This window comes from Centropristis striata, chromosome 14 (assembly GCF_030273125.1).
Source record: "Centropristis striata isolate RG_2023a ecotype Rhode Island chromosome 14, C.striata_1.0, whole genome shotgun sequence".
Classification (NCBI taxonomy): domain Eukaryota; kingdom Metazoa; phylum Chordata; class Actinopteri; order Perciformes; family Serranidae; genus Centropristis; species Centropristis striata.
In genome coordinates, this window is record NC_081530.1 from 21,751,721 (window position 1) to 21,770,979 (window position 19,259).

Here is a 19,259-nt window from a genome sequence, read left to right on the forward strand (position 1 = left end):
AATTAAATTGTATGCACATTCTGAAGATTCGCATTAGAAAAGCTTGATGGAAACACCAATTTCATTAAACTTTCTAAAATGCGCATAAAGGTTTTTAAGCTCCCTTGAGGTGGTTTTTGTCTTTTTTGAAAAATAGTTAATGCTCTAAACGGGAGATGGAAATGCCTTTTCTGAATAACATACGAACATTTGACTGACATGACTGATCAGCTGTCTCCAAGCTGACATTGGAGAACATATCATAACATATATATAAGTTTCCCATCCAATCCAATTCCTGGAGACTTCTCTCCATTTTCTCTTGTGGGTGGCCAGTTGTCAGATTAGAAACCTCTGTTTTGTTGTTGTTTTCTCTCTATACTTCATATACTTTCACTGACGGATTAGCCTACAGCAATACATTACACTGCCATCTTCTGACACAAATATGTTTATGCAGTTAATAAAAACGTCCCGATTGGCATTTTCTTGAATGCAACATTTCAAAATTTGACTTTAATGGAAACACAAGGCTGCTGAATCTGGTTCTGTTGCTCGCCCTTCTCCAGTTCTGGAGAATCTCCTTTTAAGCATTTGTCCCAGCCTGATGACCTCCTCCTCCTCCCTGCAGCCCAAAGCTGCTGTACTAGTGATGTAAACACTGACACTCCCCCGATTAGTCCTGGCAGCAGAGCTAACTGAGCTAGTTTACCATAGCTACAGTTAGATGTTAGCATCACTTTTAAAAAACAAGTAAAGCTTTCTGTTCCTCAGGAAACTCCATAAATCAGAGAGTCAAGGCAGAACAGCTTAAAGACTTCAGAGGGAAAATCAGAAAACATTTTTCTACATAAAATATGATCTTGTTTCATCAAAATGAATGAGAATGAGGGTGCAGTCTGGGTATGACCTACATAAATCTTCCTTTTCAAAGTCAGTGTAGCATCAACATGATTTTGAAGTTATAAAAATAGTTACATAATGTTGCTTTAAAGATTTTCCTGCAAATGAAAAAGGCCTCAAATCCGTTTGAGACCAAAAGAAATTGGAGGATGACTCCCAATTACTGAGCAACATAAAATGGCATTTGAAATGTCAAATCTGGTAAAAAGTTGGAAACTGTGGGGAGAAAAAGGCAAAACTGCAACTAGAAATAAACATGACAGCTGGATTTAAACCATCACATGACTTCAGTCTCATGAAATAAGACAAAAATGCATGTGTGCAGGATATTAATCCTATTAATGACCAGTCCAGGAAGGAATAGCATACATGGCACACAAAATTAAGGTACGGAGTGTCTGTTTGTTGAGATTTAAATAAATGCAAAGTAAGCGAATGAAAGACTCAGAAATGGAGGAAACGGATGGAGGAGGATGAGTGGGAAGAGTAGGATGAATAAAGCTCTTGTCCCTCAAATCCCTTAAGAGGAAACCAAGCGAAGCCACACTAACTTAGCCTGGATTCGTTTAGTCCATCTCTACCAACATGTATCCTGTGTGGTTCTCTCAAGAGACGTTAGCCGCAAAACATCCTCGTATAAAGGAGACATCCATACTTACAACTTCAGTCTAAGAACAGAGCGTCTTGGGGACTGTGTTCTTTGCAAAACAGGAAATAGTCTATTTTCTTTTCAAAGGTGTACCCGCAGGGCTCGAATATTCTTACTGTTGGGAGAGGAAAGTGAGGGGGATTGCGGGTCACACTGCCATGTTTTTGTCTTCAGAGGACTCCAGGGCAGTGTGACTGAGCGATACACTTCAAGGAGGGCCCCCAGGGGTGATGGTGGGGGCAAAACAGGAAAACGCCAAAGTAGAAGCGTTCATGCCCAAACCGGGCTTTCAATCACTGCTCTGACACAATGGAGACAGGAGCAGTCACAGAAACAAACTGCACCACAGAGACACTAAAGGGAAGTGAAAACAAACGAGTGAGTGTCGACATGAAATACTGCCCTGTGTTCTGCCTTCAGATAATCACCCATTTCTATTATTTGCACATATCCTGGCCTTGTTTTTGCAACAGAATGACAAACACCAGTAACGGTACATTAGTAAAGCGAAGGTTGATCCTTGAGACTTCGGCAAGATGGATTGTGTGTTTGACACTTTGAGATTTTGTTCCCACAGTGATAAATGGCTCGTGGAAGACACACACATAAGTCCTGTCGCACGTCGTCACACGTCTGGTAAGTGAACTCAAGGTGGAGTTGGTCGCTGCGCTCCTAATTGGTAAAGCCATCAATGTGCTCATATTCCTTAGAGGTCAGGAGAGCTGCAGAGGCAATTTTTCTTTTTACAGTATTTCTGAGGAGATTTACACAGGTCCTGAGGGGGAATTTCATCAATCAGTGCTGCTATTGATTTCCTTTACACTCAGCGGCTCGGGCTAATCTCTAATTTACCAGGGAAAATGTGGTTATGTCTATTATTAACTAAAGATTACATGTGGTGTTTACTGTGTGTACAGTGAGGGCACCATGCTATTGTCCAACTGCTTTATCTCAACTTTAGGTTTCAAAGATCGGATGTTTACTATAACAGAAACAATTCCTAAACTCAGGGCTGTGTCCTCTCCGATCTCAGACCTCCTCTCTTATGTCTTGCACTGCCTACACATTCACAATATGTGTTCGGATTTTTAATATGATACACGTTGATTTTGAATACTGATTATGTACTACACAGAATTTACTACAACAGCTGCTATGTAATATTCTGTAAAACAAGGAACAACAGTGGTGGAAAAAGTATTCCCTTACTTAACCCTCCTGTATGAACATGTGTTTTTTTGTTTTTTTCAGGAACAGCAATAACCCGAGGCATGTTTAACTACCAAGTGTCACAAACTAAAAAATCCCAATAAACATTGTTTATGTTTCATTAATAACTAAATTACTAACCATCTTAATCAATATTTACTGTCACAGATCATGGTTCAATGAGAATAGTTCACCAGTTTTTCATTTTAAAAAATGCAGTTTAAAACTTTTTATGTACATTGGAAAGATCTACATGTAAAATACTATGGTTTTACATGACATTGATTTAGAAAAAAAATATATATATTTAAAAAATTTCAATTTTTTATATTTATGAAATAATGATAATAATAATAATAATAATAATAATAATAAATAACTATATATTTTTTAGATTTTTAAACTTTGAAATAGGTCAATTTGACCTGCAACACAAGAGGAGGGTTAAGTAAAAGTATTAAAACTACACTATGAAATAACTCCCCTACACTACATGAATCTTGCACTGACTGCACTTTCGACTAATCTTGCTGATAAACAGACAAACAATCAAACAAACTGCACTGAAAACCTCCCTCGCTGGGGCTTGAGTAGCCTTTTAATCATTTATCATTTCAGGGTCCGAGTTGTTCCCCATCACTGTCATTGCCAAACAAATCTAAACCTAAACAGTGCAGTTATTATGAGTCAAAGTCACTGCCATCCCAACTGGGACATCCTAAAGTCAGGATGGCACTGTTAATAGCTCCTATCCTGAGATAAGATCCTTCAAGCAGACAGGACATTTTTTTATATAATACCAAAAATCCTAAATGTCATCATAAACTGATAGTGATAGCTGAATTCCTGTGATACGGAAGTGTCTCTATTGAGACTCTAGTATCTTAAATCACAACCGAGCAGGATTAACACACAACAAACACTCTGATTTGGGACATGAGAGGGCAGCAAAGTGGAACAGAATCAAAGGAATAGTTTGACATTGAGGTAAATGTGCGAATCACCTTTGTGTTGAGAATTAGAGGGGACAGAATCATGTAAGCCTGATCACATCTTACCTCCGATTGCGTTACACCTGGAGATGATCTCCCACAGAACAAGAGCCATGGAGTAAACATCGGCCTGTTTGAAAGACTCAATGTTTTCCAGGTTGATTCTGGACTCCAACACCTCCGGGGCCATGTACCTGGCTGTTCCCACCTGAGAGAAAAAACATTAAACATTAACATTATGTCATTAAAGTCCATGATATAACAGGGTAGATGCTTAGCTAAGTACACCATCTTAGCAGTAAGAGTTATTTACCTGCATTAATCAAGTGACAGGTGGTAATTTAGTGCTATAGTAAGCTGTCACATCACATTTATCTGATTCAAAACATGTTTGATGTACAAAATAATTGGAAAAACAAAAGGTAGCGGTGAGCTCAACAACACGCTGCTCGTCTTCACATAATTACAACTTTGGTAAATGTGTTTCGCCGGCGCTTCCTCCAAATGCATTAACGGTATTACAATGCATTAGGTGTGCTGCGCAGCAAAGGGTGAGGCCTTTTTTTTATAATGAGTCATTTTCATAACACAGTCTAATGTGACTATGGCCTATTACATCAGCGTAATGAGTCCATTAAGAATCAATCAAGCCTGTTTTTCTTGTGACCATAATAAAAGGACCACCTCAGAACACTTACAACACTACTTCTATCAGCTTTATCCATCAGGGGCAAGATATAGAAGCAGCCAAACATTTAGAGATGGTGTCCCTGCGTGATGAGGATCACAAATGAAAAGTTTGATTGATAGCACGGCTCCCTTCAAGGTCTTATAAATATCTCTTAAGACATTTATTGCAGGGCTTGGAGTGGCCTGTGTCTGGGGCGCAATCAAAATTATTAACAGGAGAGGGTTATATTTTTTCTATCTGTGAGGCGATCAATAGCGAAGTAAACCCAAATAAAAAACCCAAATTTAGGATTAGAAGGCTTTACCTGCCCACTGTTGGCCAGCTCGTCCACAGACAGAGCATTGTCCAGGCGCAGGGCGAGGCCGAAGTCACACAGGCAGCAGGTCAAGTCGCTTTTCACGAGTATGTTGGAGCTCTTAATGTCCCTGTGTGCAATTGGCACCTTGTAGCGGCCGCAGGGTGTGTGGTCGCTGTGAAGGTGCGCCACTCCACTCGCTAGCGAGCCCCCCAGCAGCCACAGGTCGTGCCAGCTGATGATGTGGTGAATCAAGAACTCCTGGAGGTTTCCTTTCGGGTGGTACGCTGTGATCAGCCAGCACTGTCTCTGTACCTTCCTGTCCTCTGCCGTCAGGAAGTGAAGCACGTTCTCGTGTTTCAAGTCTGCGTCAGAGAAAATCTCTTTCTCGTTCTTCCAGGAGGCGTACTCTTCGTACTGGAAGATCTTAATAGCCACCGTCTCGAAGCCCTGCTCCTCGCTGACGGTTGAGCCCTGCTTCAGCTTGGCTTTGTACACCTCTGCAAAGCGTCCCTTTCCAACCTGAACGTCCAGCTCGATGGGCAGCAGCTCCGTGTTGTGGTTGAGGTTGTTGGCGTGCGTGGAGCTGCTGTCTGAACCCTCGTCGTCTATCATGATGGCGTGAGCGTCGCTGAAGTCCAGTGGAGGACCCCTCTTGCGTCTGGAGTTGGCCTGCCGCTGGCGGTAGACACGATAACAGTAGAAGGAAGTGATGACGAAAACCGCCATAACCAGCAGAGGCACCAGGCTCACTAAGATGACGGCCACCACCTGGGACTCAGGGGCTGAGGGAACAAAGGCCAAAAGATTAAGATAATGAAGATGGCCACAGTTATATACAGGTGCATCTCAATAAATTAGAATATCACAGAAAAGTGTATTTATTTCAGTAACTCAATTAATAAAGTGGAAAAAACACATTATAGAGACCCATTACACATAAAATGAAACATTTCATGTCTTAATTTATTCAGTTTATTCTAATTATAATGATCATGGCTTATATTTAATGAAGACCTAAAATTCAGTGTCTCAAAAAATGTAATACTACAAAAGACCAATTTTAAAAAGTATGTTTAATATGGAAATGTTGAAAAAGTATGTCTCTGAAAAGTATGTCCATCTATATGCACTCAATACTTGGTTGGGGCTATTTTACTTGAACTACTGGAAATTGACTTTTCCATGATATTCTAATGTATTGAGATGCACCTGTATAGTTGAGTTGAACAAGCTAAACATGCCTTGAAATGAAACGGGATGGACTAAATGCTTTTGTCAGACTTTTTAAAAGGAGGGAAGACTTTATTGAAGTGCACATATCTATCTATAAAAGCAAGAAGTGTCTGTTAGTGTGTGTGCGTGTGCATGTGTGTGTGTGGATGTGTGTTGTGATGATCCCCTCCCCCTCTGTGTGTTTTGGCATGCTTTCTCTCTTCATGTGTAGGAGGAGCCACAGGACATGCCGCTCCTCCAGTCTGCAGAGGCTGGAGAAGCACACCTGAATCCAGTCTCAATCACTGAGGCTATATAAAGGAGCGGAGGCCTCAGCTTTCTCCCTCTCTCTCTCCTTTCCTTCACAGCCACCACCTTGGTTTGGTTTAGTTGGTCTGGTTTAGTTTGTTTGTTACTTTCAGCTTATACACCTGCATTTCACTACATCGTATGCATGCACACACCTCACCACTGATATACTGATCAACATAATTAAGTTTCTTTGTGTTTTTTTCGTTTAATCAAATAAACATTATTTCCTTATAACTTGAATACATGTGTGTATTATATCATATCTTGCTGACCGTTAGTCAGACTGACCTGAGATTTCGTATGTGGCTTGCGCATGGCACGAATCCTCAATTTTGAAGATTTTTGAATTTATTTATTAAAATATCATTATTTACATAGGACGTGTTGCGGCATTGCACTGTTTCCGATCGGACGCCTTTTAGGGGAGCTCCGCCCCATTGTGTGATAGACCTACACCTGGTCAGTAACACAATTCACTCTGGATTTCCACACCTAACTCATCTCAGCTGTAAGTCTATTTAGCCTACCTATCTTTAGGAGTTTTAAAGGGCCCTACAAGGTTCGACTTCCCAATAGTATTGAAATAGTTTCCATCGAATATCAATGTTCAATGTGTATGTGCTGGATTGTGTGCGTACCTTATCAAAAGAAAGTGTTTTATGGAGTGGCAGACGTTACACATACATACTTCCTACGGGCACTGCACTCGTAGTATATGAATCAGATTGAAATAATATTTAAAACATTGTTTGAATGCTCTGCTGCAGTTTCATAAGCTTTGAAGGAGATGGACAAATGTACAGACGTAATGCTGAATGAGTGTGTTCGGCCTTTACACAGCTTTCCTACACTAAATATTGCCTTCATATCAGCCACATCCAAGTTTTCTTAACGTATAATTGATTTTGTCTTGTTTTTCTAGTGTTTCTAGTTGAATTTGTTGCTTATCTAACATATATTTTACATTCAGGAAAAAATAACACTGGCATTGTGTATTAAGAGTGGAAATCGTGACACCATTCTTGTGTTCAGGTTGTCTTTCATGGCGTTTTGAATGCAAAATGTTGCTTTTCACTGCTCAGACATCCTCTACATTGTGGGCAGACAGAGACCTCGGGAGGAGGTGCTTGTGAACAACAGGTGGTGTAACCTGCCTGAGGCACATAACCGTAAAACAAAGCATCTGTTACCCGGATATTGAACTGTTAGCTCCTGTTGTTTCCTCTCCGTACAACAGAGAGGAAACAATTTGCAAGAATTGCTTTGGTTAGGGACAGTGTGACACATTATAATTGAATCGGTCTTTGATTTTATGAATCATTTGTGTTCAATTTGCATGTTAATGTATGGACAGTGTCAGTTGTCAGCCATGTGTAGACTGTTATCTCTGAAAGTTAATCTACCCGAGTGTTCTTTAGTGTTCTTGTAGTTCATTTAATAAAACATAGACGTTATTTCCACGCTTTTTCTCTTTCAACTGCTGCTCTAAAAAAAAAAAATCTAAAACGGAGAAGGCATGTGGTGCTGACAAACCCACAGAAAATGATCCCAACTATATAAAACCAGCAGTTCTGTAGAGCTGCAGAGAACGGGAAATATGCAACATGTGCTACACACATGATAATATGTCAGCGTTTATTTACAGCTTGTTGTTCTACTTTGGAGTTCCCAAAAACAAGTGATGGAAGTTTAAAATGTCACTTTTATCCCTTGGAAAAAGACAGTTTATAAATAAATGCAAGCTCAAATTATGTTTAGTATTTTATCAAAAGATCCAAATTTTGGGATTTTCATCTAAAGAACTGAAAATACTGAAAAACCTTTGCTGTAAAAACTCTGTCTACTAATGAAGATCTTGTAATGATCAGTTGTGATTATTTTGTCAGTGACATTAGTTTAGTTTACACTGTATTTTCCCACTTGAGCTTTTTATGAAGTGATCATAAATATAAAACTTTTTGTCTTCCAAAATACAAAAGATATAAGACTCAAATTCAGCCTGGGCAGATTGTATCAGACTCTAGCTGAGGGTAAAGTAATAATCTCCAAGCAGCAGAGGAACCTGAGCCGTCCCTGTGGAATGTCTACAAGCATCAGGAAGCTAAAGTTAGCGTCTGGGCCACAAATGCAAGCTGCTCCAAACCCTGACCCAGTCAACCACATATTGTGTCTCTTTATAGTATTCTTATAATTTAGTCGGTGGTGTGTCTGGGAGCTTCTACAGTTTTGGCCAGCAGTGAAAGTTTATGCCTGTGCTGTGTTTATGGTCCACTTTTTGAAGCTGCAGTTATAAAGAGACCTATAAAAACTATATCAGCAGACACAACACACTAGACAAGAAAACCCCAACTGGAGCACAGTTTGATGAGTTCTAAATTTAATCGTTTATACAACGTTTTGTCTAGTTGCTAAACAGCCACGTGACTTTCTGAGACATTTTAAAATAAGCAGCTATTACAGACCTTAAAGGAATACTTTACTCAAGAAACAATCATTTGTATAACAATTACAATCACAGTCAATGTTACTTTGAATTCTTGAAGAATACTGAGAAACTGAAATAAAGTAAATGAGGGCCACGTTTAACAGCGGAACTACAGTCATGGAAAAAATTATTAGACCATGTTTTCTTCAATTTGTTTGGACAAATATATTGATGACAAAAAAAAATAACTCATAAGAGTTTAATTTAAGAGCTGATATCTAGACATTTTCCATGTTTATCTTGTCAATGATTTTAGTTAATATCAAGAAAACCGTGTACAATGGCTAGATATCAGCTCTTAAATTAAACTCTTATGAGCTATTTTTGTTATCATTGTATTTGTCCAAACAAATGTATCTTTAGTTGTAACAGGCATTAAAATGAACAAGAAGGCAAGGAGAAAACAAGGGTGGTCTAATATTTTTTCCATTACTGTATATCAAAACATCTGTTTCTTCATAAACTCGAGAGACTTACTGATATACATATGGTAATTTTGAGGCTGAAGTATATTTTTAATCTAGCTGAAGATTTTTGTAGAAAAATGTGAGCAAAAATAATACGCTCATGCTTTCAGATTTTGCTCCTTAATAAACTCATTTTAAAGGATGGTGTACACTTGATGAGGAGAGTCGGGTGAAATAAGGGCAACAAATGGGGAAGGCATCTCCCAGTCAAGCCCTCTGGTTCTCTCCAATTTCTTTTTTTCTAAACAGGAAACCACATGTCTGAAATCCTCAACATGGCCCCAGACAGTTTGTTTTTATTTTCGTAGAGTGAGAAGCTATTTCTCACAACAAACCTGTCACTGTGCCTCCCGAACGCTCCCAGCGTCGGCCACAACCCTCATTTAAAGGAGAAAAGATCCTGGGATGCTGTACCCAGCTGGTTAAACCTCCCTAATTTGAGATTTTCCTGAAGTTCAAAGTTTTTGCTCCGAAGCTATGCTTGCTTTAAAGGAATAGTTTGACATTTTCAGAAATAAACTTGTTTGCTTTCTTGCTGAGAGTTCAATAAGAAGATCAACACGCTCATATCTGTCAGTTAAATATGAATGAAGAAACCTATTAAAGCTGTGCTGGCAGATTAATTAATACATTTATTAATATCTGCTTCTTTTTCTCAAATTAGGTCTGTTTTTGTATCCTTCGTGCCATTTCCAAAGGGTTTTGTAAATCTATTTCTGGTTAAAAACACCATTAGCTCATACAGTGGTGTGGAAAGAGGGTTAACTGTTACCATGGCATCTCTGAGGTATTTCAGCTGGTATGTGACAAACAACTTAGTATTTCCTGTAGCTTAAGTGGTGGCTTTCCTAAATGTATTCTTCAGTTATGGAAAAAATAATACCATGAGTGAAAGCACAAGGAGAGAACAAAAATCAGGTGATCTAAATTGTTTTCTCTCAAGTGTTGATGACTTAGGAACAGGTGGAAAAAAGGTTTTGAAAAGTTCCTAAAAATATTTTTTTATAATTGAAAAAGGTACAAAAGTTATTCCAGGGTTCTTTTGTAGATAAAAAAAAGTTGTTGTTTTTTTTCCTCATTTTAAGTCATTACAAGAAACAAGAGGGTGAAGTGCATTGCACACCTCCATAAATTAGTAGAATACTGACTTTAAATTGTGTAAATATAAATTGACACACAATTATTTCAGGGCATTATCAAAAGCAAACTCAACATAGACGGCAAGCAGCGCCACAGCAGCAGCAAGTATGAGTTAAAACATTTCTTTGCATGTCTGCGACATATTCTACAGAAATTGAAATTGAAACTTTTATGTGATGCTGGTACGACATCAATGCATACATGTCAAAACATAATTTCACAGTCTATTTTTGTTGAACAAAAAGGGAAGTCACGCAGCTGAGCCATGCTGCTCTGGCGGTTTGTGTGGCTGCTCTTATCTGTTAACTTGGGCTCCAAAATAAAAACCCAGAGGTTGTGCATTGGAAGAAATATCCTTACTTATTTTTCCACCTGCCAAAACTTTTCTTTCAACTATTTTTACAGGTGAAAGTAAGCTAGACAAACTTGCCACTTATTTCATATCAAGAACCTAAGAAAGATTATGTTGTAAAAATATATTTCACCTGTTCTTAACTCATTAACACAGGAGAGAAAACTATTAGGATCAGACTAATTTGTCTTCAGTAATGGTCACCTAGAAGAGGCAGGTTCACTTATATTTACAGGTATTGTTGCCTTGTGGAGTTTAGCTGGATTTGGAGCTCCTTCATCAAACACTGCCTCATGTTAGTCACTGAGAAGTTACAGACAGTGCACAGACATTCTCAGCAGCCAGCAAATGTGTTTCCATTACGTGGTTTGCACTGCGCTGCAGATGCTTTCAATTTAGCCCTGTGTGCAGAGCCAGGTCTCAGAAATGTACCTCCGTGTTATTATTGCCTGGATGCTGTAGTCAAAATACATCTGATTCCAGGACCAATGTTGTAACTGGAGTCTACAAGCCAGTGTCTCCGAAACCTGTTTGTAATCATGAATCTGGAGAGCAGAACTGTGCACACGTGTTTGCATTCATGCATGACGCCTTACATGACGAGCTGATAGAAACTGGCATGATATTAGACCGACCGGGACTATGACGTTACCATGTTATGTTATACAGAGTCCCTTTTTTTACATGCATAAAACACTGTTAGTGCAGTATTACTCCACTGTTAAAGAATGCAAGAGAGACAGACGAATAAGGAACTTATGTAACTTTGTAAGACTTGAAGGAGAAGGAGGCAAAATTGAAGGAGAAATTTTCGCAGAAAGTTAGATGAAAAGTTCGATAACACTCTCATGTCTGTCTGTTCAATGTTAGGGCAGACAGCTAACTTAGCATAAAGACTGGATAGGGGAAACAGCTTGCCTGATTTTAGCAAAGTTGGATCTTTTTTCAGAATGAAATTCAGTCTGGGCCGGGATTACTTAAACTTGGCTTTCACCAAAGTGTGACTGACATTCAGAGCCTGAACCGGGATAGATTTAACTAAATAAGCCAGGCTTATTGTGTCTCATATTCAGCTGATTCTGTTCACTTTCTGGGTGTATATGCCTTAATGGCGCCCGAACCTGTTGTCTGCATGGATGTATGAAGAGAACTGGATACAGGGTTGGAGTTGCGGCACTGCTCATTCTCTATAAAAGCTGCTCAGGGGCACAGGCTGCCAAAAAAATCAGACTTCGATACCCAGATATTCCACTACTCTTCCATATCTATTGGGCCCATAGGACTCGTCCACTTCACTCTTCCACCGGTAGAGCCGTCTACATCTGGTTTAGCGCTCCGATAACTTGAATGCAAATAAAACTATATAACTTTACGGTTCTTCTAGACTTTCCATATGTTATCTGACCAAATGGATCAAATTCTGATAATGAAATTAGTAATTTTTGACGTTCAAAAAGAATTCATCAGATGATTTACAGATGTTTCTTCTAAGTCTATGGGAAAAGTCTTTCTGGGCCCAATGGCATCATGAGATGCAACTGGATATTGAAATTCCAGCCACCATGTTAAATGGACATCAACACCTGGCCCTTTTCCTGTGGGCTTGGTTTGCTGTGGTTAAGGTCTGCAACAATATAAATATTCTGAATGTCGTATACAGCACCTCTAATATATAATTTCTGGTACATGCTGGTTATATTATTTTAAAAAGGAACAAAAAAACCCCAAATTAATTGGTTGGAGAAACTCACTCAGCTCGACAGTGGGTGAAAACAAAGGATTAGTAGATGAAATAAGCGTGTCTGTACTCACAGGAGTTAAAGAAGATGTGCTCGTTGCACTCATCCTCAGAGCAGGAGCAGATAAAGAACTGAGAGCCCATGCCCTTCTTCTCTTTCATCTCACACTTGCTATTGTTGTAATCCTCCAAGACCAGGCCGTGCAGCTTCTGAGAGCGGTTGTGGCAGAGTGTATCAAAGGTGTAATTGTCATCTTTCTTCCTCCTTGGAAAAGAGAAAACAAACATAGAATATATAGGCATTTACTGGATTAAGTTTGATTTGTAGTTTTTGCTCATTCTTTTGGTTATGATGTCCCCTTTTCAGAGATCTGCATTATCATGTAACAAGGCAATGATGGCAGTTGTGCAAATAATGCATTTTTTAAGCCGTACAGTGATAAAGCGGTAACTATAAGTGGCATATTTGTCTTTTTCAGCACTCCACAGTCTCAGCATTATGTAAATGACTGCAATACAAGGGTCACATTTACAAACAGCGAGGTTTGTGAAATACCATTGAAAAACAGGAAACAAGGAAAACCCTGAACCTGCATAAATATACATATTTAAATTTCGCCTCCCTGCTGGGCAGCGCTGGCCATGCAGCTGTGAGGAACATTTTAAAGAGGTGCTGCTGTCCATGTGCCATCAGCTTTCTGCTGACCTCAGCGCACAACATGCACACAACATCGCTAATATAATGAGAAACAGCAGCGCAGCCTTAAGCTTTTAACACCAACACAAATCTGCTTCCTGCTGCTTCTCACATTCACAGTCAGATTTGACGCTGACGGATGTTTCGCCGCTCACGTGCCGCCGTAATGGAGCCGAGCGGCTTCACCAGAATGCTGACCGACAAAGTGTTCAAAGTAAAAGGTCACTTCAGGAAAGACATTTTAGGACACCTGGGAGGAAATTAGACCTGATTAATAAAACCATCCATTGTGCCCTCATTTCCTCACTTACTCTAGCTGACTGAACAGGGGAATGTGGCGAAAAATGCTCTTGTCACTTTCACCTTGCATAAAAAGGTATATTATGCAGGATTTCCCTAAAAAACAATGTTTAGACTTTACAAAAGTAATCCCTCTCAATCATCATTTATGACAAGAAGATCAAAATATTACTGCATTGTGTTTAAGATTGAGTACCCAACCTCAAGCCTGTCAGTCACCAAGGCATAGCGTTCCGCGTGAGAACACTGTCGAAGGAAGTGTAATTGCGTCTGCTTTTGTCTCGCTATGACATTATATTATATTGTATTGAAACATGCATCTGCATGGTGATTTGAAAGGTGTAAGCAGACTTGCGACATCTTTTGACTCGACATTGCACCGACTCAATGAACAAACTTCAAGGTTGATTCACTCCCTCTCTTTGTCTCTATTTAAAAAAATATATGTAATAACCCTTTATTTAACCAGGAAAGGTCCCATTGAGATTAAAAATGTATTTTTCAAGGGAGTCCTGTCCAAGACACACAGATAATATTAAAACACATAGTGGTCTATTAACGGTCGTTCACTCTGCACCAAAGTGTAAATGCATGTGTGTGGAGGAGCGTCTCTGCAGTGTTATTTGTTTAATGTGAATGAAAAAAACCCATCAGTCTCTCAAACAGGTGCAGACACAGGAACCAAAATGTGGTACATATTGATTTAATATGAATTTTGAACTGGGTAGCAAGGATGTGGTCAGAACACTCAAAAGAAACAAGTTCGCTACACAACATTAATTGTGTTCTTATTGGCAACAATAGTTTCCTCAAAAACAATGTATAGACTTATGAAGAAATAATAAATAATCCCTCTCAGTCCTCATTTATGTCCCACTAAAAGTGTGTGGCGGTGTCTGTATCTGCAGAGACTCTGCTCTCTGCCTGTTTTTCTTTTGCTGTATTCAGGACCTTTATGAGTGTCAGCCTTTGGGCACAAAGCTACAAAATAGTGGACACAGCACAGAAAAAAAATCTAAATAGAGAGAGGTGAAAAGGCAAGTGGACAAAGCTTGTTCCAAAACAAAAACAAAGAGTGAATCTGGGGTTATCTTAACTTAACTGCGGAGGAGGAGCCAAGTTTAAATATTGTGTTTACAAACAGTAAGCGACAATTCCTGCATCATATGCCTTTGACCCTAACTTAATCATTCATTTATCTCTAAAACCATTTTGCATCATAACCCTGGCTTGTAATTATATAGAAATATGGTTTGTAAATGCAGCTTTGGTGTTCAGACACTTACCAGATACTGACACACACATCGTCGTCGTTGGGGCAGATGGCTGTGATCTCACACTCCACCTTGCAGCTCCCTTTACCCTTGCAGCTGGTGGGATGCACATCACAGAACTTGCACAGCCTTTTTATCTTCATTATAGAGGCTCCTGGAAAAGGAGAAGTGACAGAGGAGAGTCAGGTTTAGTTTAGTTTTAGTTTTGGGCAGGTGCTAGTGTACAACACCCATCCCTAGAGGGGTTTTTATGACACTAAGAGATCACAATGAGGAATAAAAGATGAGAGAAGGGAGACGAGGATGAACTCAATATATCAAGACACAACAAAGTACACATTAAAAATGTCATTAAAATGACGAACAGAAATGAGAAAACCCTCCCATGATGATCAATAACAGGAATATACATGATATTTATTAACATGAAAAGCAAGAAAAGCATCTAATTAAAGGGTGGGAGTCTTTTGGAATCTGCAGATAAATAGAAGCAGATATTCGACATAACCACAAGAAAATCCAAACTATTTCATCCTAGAGGGCTGGACAGATTTTTTCCCTGTGAAGTCTGAACAATAAGAGCAGCAGCACACACTGGCATCCACCTCTTTGGTCTTGTTCAGACTTGACTTTGCCGGCAGGCAGACCCATATCAGTGAGACAGACAGGATTGTGTGATGAGTGCCTGTGGGTTTGATAATCATCTAAGGAGACTACTGCCAGACAGGCAAGAACAACAAACAAAGGAAACACGGATGCTTCTCCTCGCTGTGGAGTCTCTAATTTGTCATGCCGATGAGTCGGCTCCCCATCTAGAAAGGTGTAGTGCCAAGTCTGTTCATGAAGATCAAAAAAAAGGAAGGGCGACATTATGTATCTGAGTGTATGAATGTTTGTAGAGAGAGTGTGCATGCTGGTGACTGTTTGAATTTGTGCAGAAATTCACCCTGCAGTTTGTCCTTGCATTGACAAGCTATTAATGATAACAATCAGCCGAGCAGCATGCATCAGTTTGGCACTGAGAGCAGAGATGGAGCAACCACGAAGGTGAACAATCTCTAATGTCTTCTCTGTTTCTACTTTTCCGAGAAGAGAGTACGCTGCACCACATAAAAGTAAAGTAGGAAGTTGATTTTGTGGCTTTAAGAGTTGGATGTGATCCTAAAAGAGGATACTCCACATTTTCCAGGATCAATATAGCAACAGTGGTTCAGGGAAAAACTTGTCTCACGGACAACACCACATGATTTTGTTAGTACATGATGTGATGAGTTTGTACAAGTGTACACAATGCAGACTTAAGTGGTACGATGAATCTCGGCCACTCGAGGATATTGAGTAAACAGTGAGGGAGAGAGTGAAAGGGAAAGACTGCACACGGTCCAAATCTCAAGAGTTTGTGTTGAGAAGTTGTACAAACTGAAAGATAAACTTGCCGAATCACAAAAACAGGAAGAGAAAACACCATGTGACAGCGCTGCTACAGTAAAACCACACAATCACACTTACTGTACGCTGACACAGGAAGTTGAACCTGTTTGTGCATCAGAATACGCAGCAAGAAAGAAAGTGGGTTCATTTCTACCTCATTTAAAGATATCCCCCGGAAGAGGCATTGTAAATACATGTGATGTGTGTGAAACAGTAGCTGGTTGTCTGAAGATGACACTGACAAGACATTCACGTGACCACAACGTGAGTGGTTTTTCTCGGCAGGGAAGTGTAAGTGAAAGCAGACTTCTTGAAAGGAGACAGTGAAGAAGTCTGTTTGCCTCTGACTTCACACTGACTTGAGGGAAAGGTGCCATGTGTGTGTGTGTGTACGCTCTTAACCTTGCACAAAAAGCCTACTGTGTCATTTCAGCCAATCCGCAGGGTGGGGTTAGACCTGCATGAATACTGTACAACCTGCAGCGTGAAAGAGCAGCAGATCTAATGCAGCATACGTTGACGGCATCCTCTTCCTGTGCCAGAGTTGAGATACTTTCACAGGAAGCTAGCAGGATATTGCAGTCGGCTATTGCTTTCTGGCCTTGTTTTAACCAAGAGACTCCCACACAAATAAAAACATCAAAATATTACACTTGAACTCCAGACTAAACTACTTGACAGAGCAATTTAAAACTCTGCCTGGCGGGTTGGTGAGGTGTTTTGAAGTAAATCAGCACTGAGGGGATAGTCCATGCCTGAGTGCTGGTGGTGGGAAGGTGGTTGAGCCGGAGTAATTATATCATTAGAGCAACTCCTCTGAAAGAGCATGTCATTTAAACCCAGGGGGCGGGCTATGGAAGGGATGAATGGTAGTAATTGTCACCCAGGGCTACATATAATTGCAGAGAGGGGGAAAGAGGATTAGGAGCAGCCAAAGCCACTTGGTGCCTCTGGGACTGAGTCTGAGACAGATGAAGGTAAAACACTGTCCTCCTGCAGGGGGGCTGCAGCTAGACCTGTTAGCAGTGTGGCTGCGCATCAAAGATGGAGATAACCCATCAGAGGGGGCCTTTACAGGCTGTGACTTACAACAGGTGACCTCCTCCCAAAAACTAACAGACTGTATCATTCAAAGGGAACAGTATCCTACTGCATGGTGTAAACAGATAAGAATAGACGAAGTAGTAATAAGAAAAACAAAAGCTTGTTGATAAATGAAACCTTCAAGGCTCAATAACCTTTGCACTTGAGAAATTTCTGTTGTTTTTTGTAACTGAATTCGACTTTTTATAATGAAAGTGATGTACTTTTGTACTACAGCCCTCTATAAAGCACCTGTATAAACATATATTAAGTTACATTTCAGGAAAACATTGGAATATAAATAGTGCTGGCAAGAAAGACAAAAGTTTGTTGATAGATGAAGCATTACAGGATGAATATCCTGCACATTTATGGTCATGTGAATGTCTTGTCAGTGTCATCTTTAGACAACCAGCTACTGTCTCAGACACACAACCTAAATTACTTTTACTTTTCATAATGAAAAGAGATGCAATAATGCACTATAGGCCTGTATAAACACCTGAGTAAACATAAATTAAGTTACATTTCAGGAAAACATTGTAATATAAACATTGTTAGGCAAGCAAGACAAAATATTGTAGATAAATGAGGCATTTAGGGCTCAATAAACTTTGCACTTGGGGAGTTTCTGTTGTTTTTAGAAAATCAATTTGTCTTTTTATAATGAAAAGCCATGTAGTACTCTACTACAGGCCCTGTGTAAGCATATATTAAGTTACAATTCAGAAAAACACAGTAGCTCAATATAAATAGTGCTAGCAAGAAAGACAACAACTTGTTGATAAAGAATCATTTGTTTGTTTTATCATTTTTTATGATGAAAAGCGACATAATAATGTACTACAGGCATGAGTTAAACACCTGTGTAAACATTAATTATGTTGTATTTAGAAAGATAAAGGAATAGTTATAGTGCCATGTGGAAATATTTTGGGATATAGTAATATGGCACATGTTGTCTTTTAAAGGCTGCATTACAGCAAATCGATATAATTTTTGTTTTAGCTGTCCTGTTAAATGCCTTTACCCGTTTAGTCACTTTATCAACATTACAAGTGATTGGTTATAAAACATTAAATTGTGAACATATGTCATAAGGTCAATTCACAATATCGCCACAATATCGATATAAAGGTATTTGGTCAAAAATATCGTTATGTTTGATTTCCTACAGGCCCATTTAAAACACCTGTGTAAACACAAATTAAGTTGAATTACGTGAAGACATGGAGATAGTAATAGCTAGAAAAGAAGCTGTAGTATAAATGAGGCATTTAAAGCTTAGTAACTTGCCCACTTTGTGAGTTTCTGTTGTTTTTATTAAATTAATGTGATTTTTTATACTAAGAAAGAGGTGTAACAATGTGCCACAGACCTGTTTAAAACACCTGCCTAAACAACGAGTGTAATAATTTTTATAAATTAGCCAAGTTGTCACTTTGAATCGCTTGCTGACGCCTCAGAGATGCGCCTGAAATCCCTCCGCCGGAGCTCTGGCAACTTTTCTCGGAGTATAAAAGTTGAACTCACCCGCCTCCTCGAGCTGAATACTACCAAAGAGTATCGCTCCACACCAAAAAGCGGAAAACCGAAGTAGCTCCATTTAGAGACGGACTATAGACTGCCCTCTTTCTCATTAATTAACCGAAGCCTTGACACCGGGTTTAATATCCAGACTCCGCGGACTTTCTTCGGTCCGCCTGTTGCTTCTTCCCCAAGAACGCCTCCACAGCTCCGGGTAGAAGGAGCAGAGTAAACACACCAGGCAGGACTTGCCCTATATGACTCACACAGTATGTGCACTTTTCATGAAACAGGAAATCTTCAGAGGGGTTGGACAGTTTTTTTTTCTCTCTTCTTCTTCTACTTCTCAGTCATGCTCATGTGCCTCAGAAAGTGAACCATGTCATTAGGAGGCTGAAACCCAGCAGAGCAGGACTTGAAATGACATGCTCTAAAATAGCTTAACCAGAAGGTTCACCTATGGGCTGCAAGCATATGCAAACACCCTGATTTACTTCAAAGCCGTCACACCTTTCAGATC

General features: G+C 39.6%; 1 protein-coding gene across 1 annotated transcript in view; it reads right to left on the bottom strand.

Annotated features, from left to right (window-relative positions):
* LOC131985515 (TGF-beta receptor type-2-like) overlaps positions 1–18,970 on the bottom strand; it is a 28,905-nt gene extending 9,935 nt beyond the window's left edge. Inside the window, exons 1-5 of the mRNA XM_059350668.1 lie at positions 18,746–18,970; positions 14,711–14,852; positions 12,502–12,692; positions 4,728–5,503; positions 3,799–3,940 (exon numbers count right to left, since the gene is read on the bottom strand). Coding sequence (XP_059206651.1) covers positions 3,799–3,940; positions 4,728–5,503; positions 12,502–12,692; positions 14,711–14,852; positions 18,746–18,818 — 1,324 coding nt within the window. The 5' untranslated portion in view covers positions 18,819–18,970. The remainder of the gene's footprint in view (positions 1–3,798; positions 3,941–4,727; positions 5,504–12,501; positions 12,693–14,710; positions 14,853–18,745) is intronic.
* Positions 18,971–19,259: the final 289 nt, after the last annotated feature.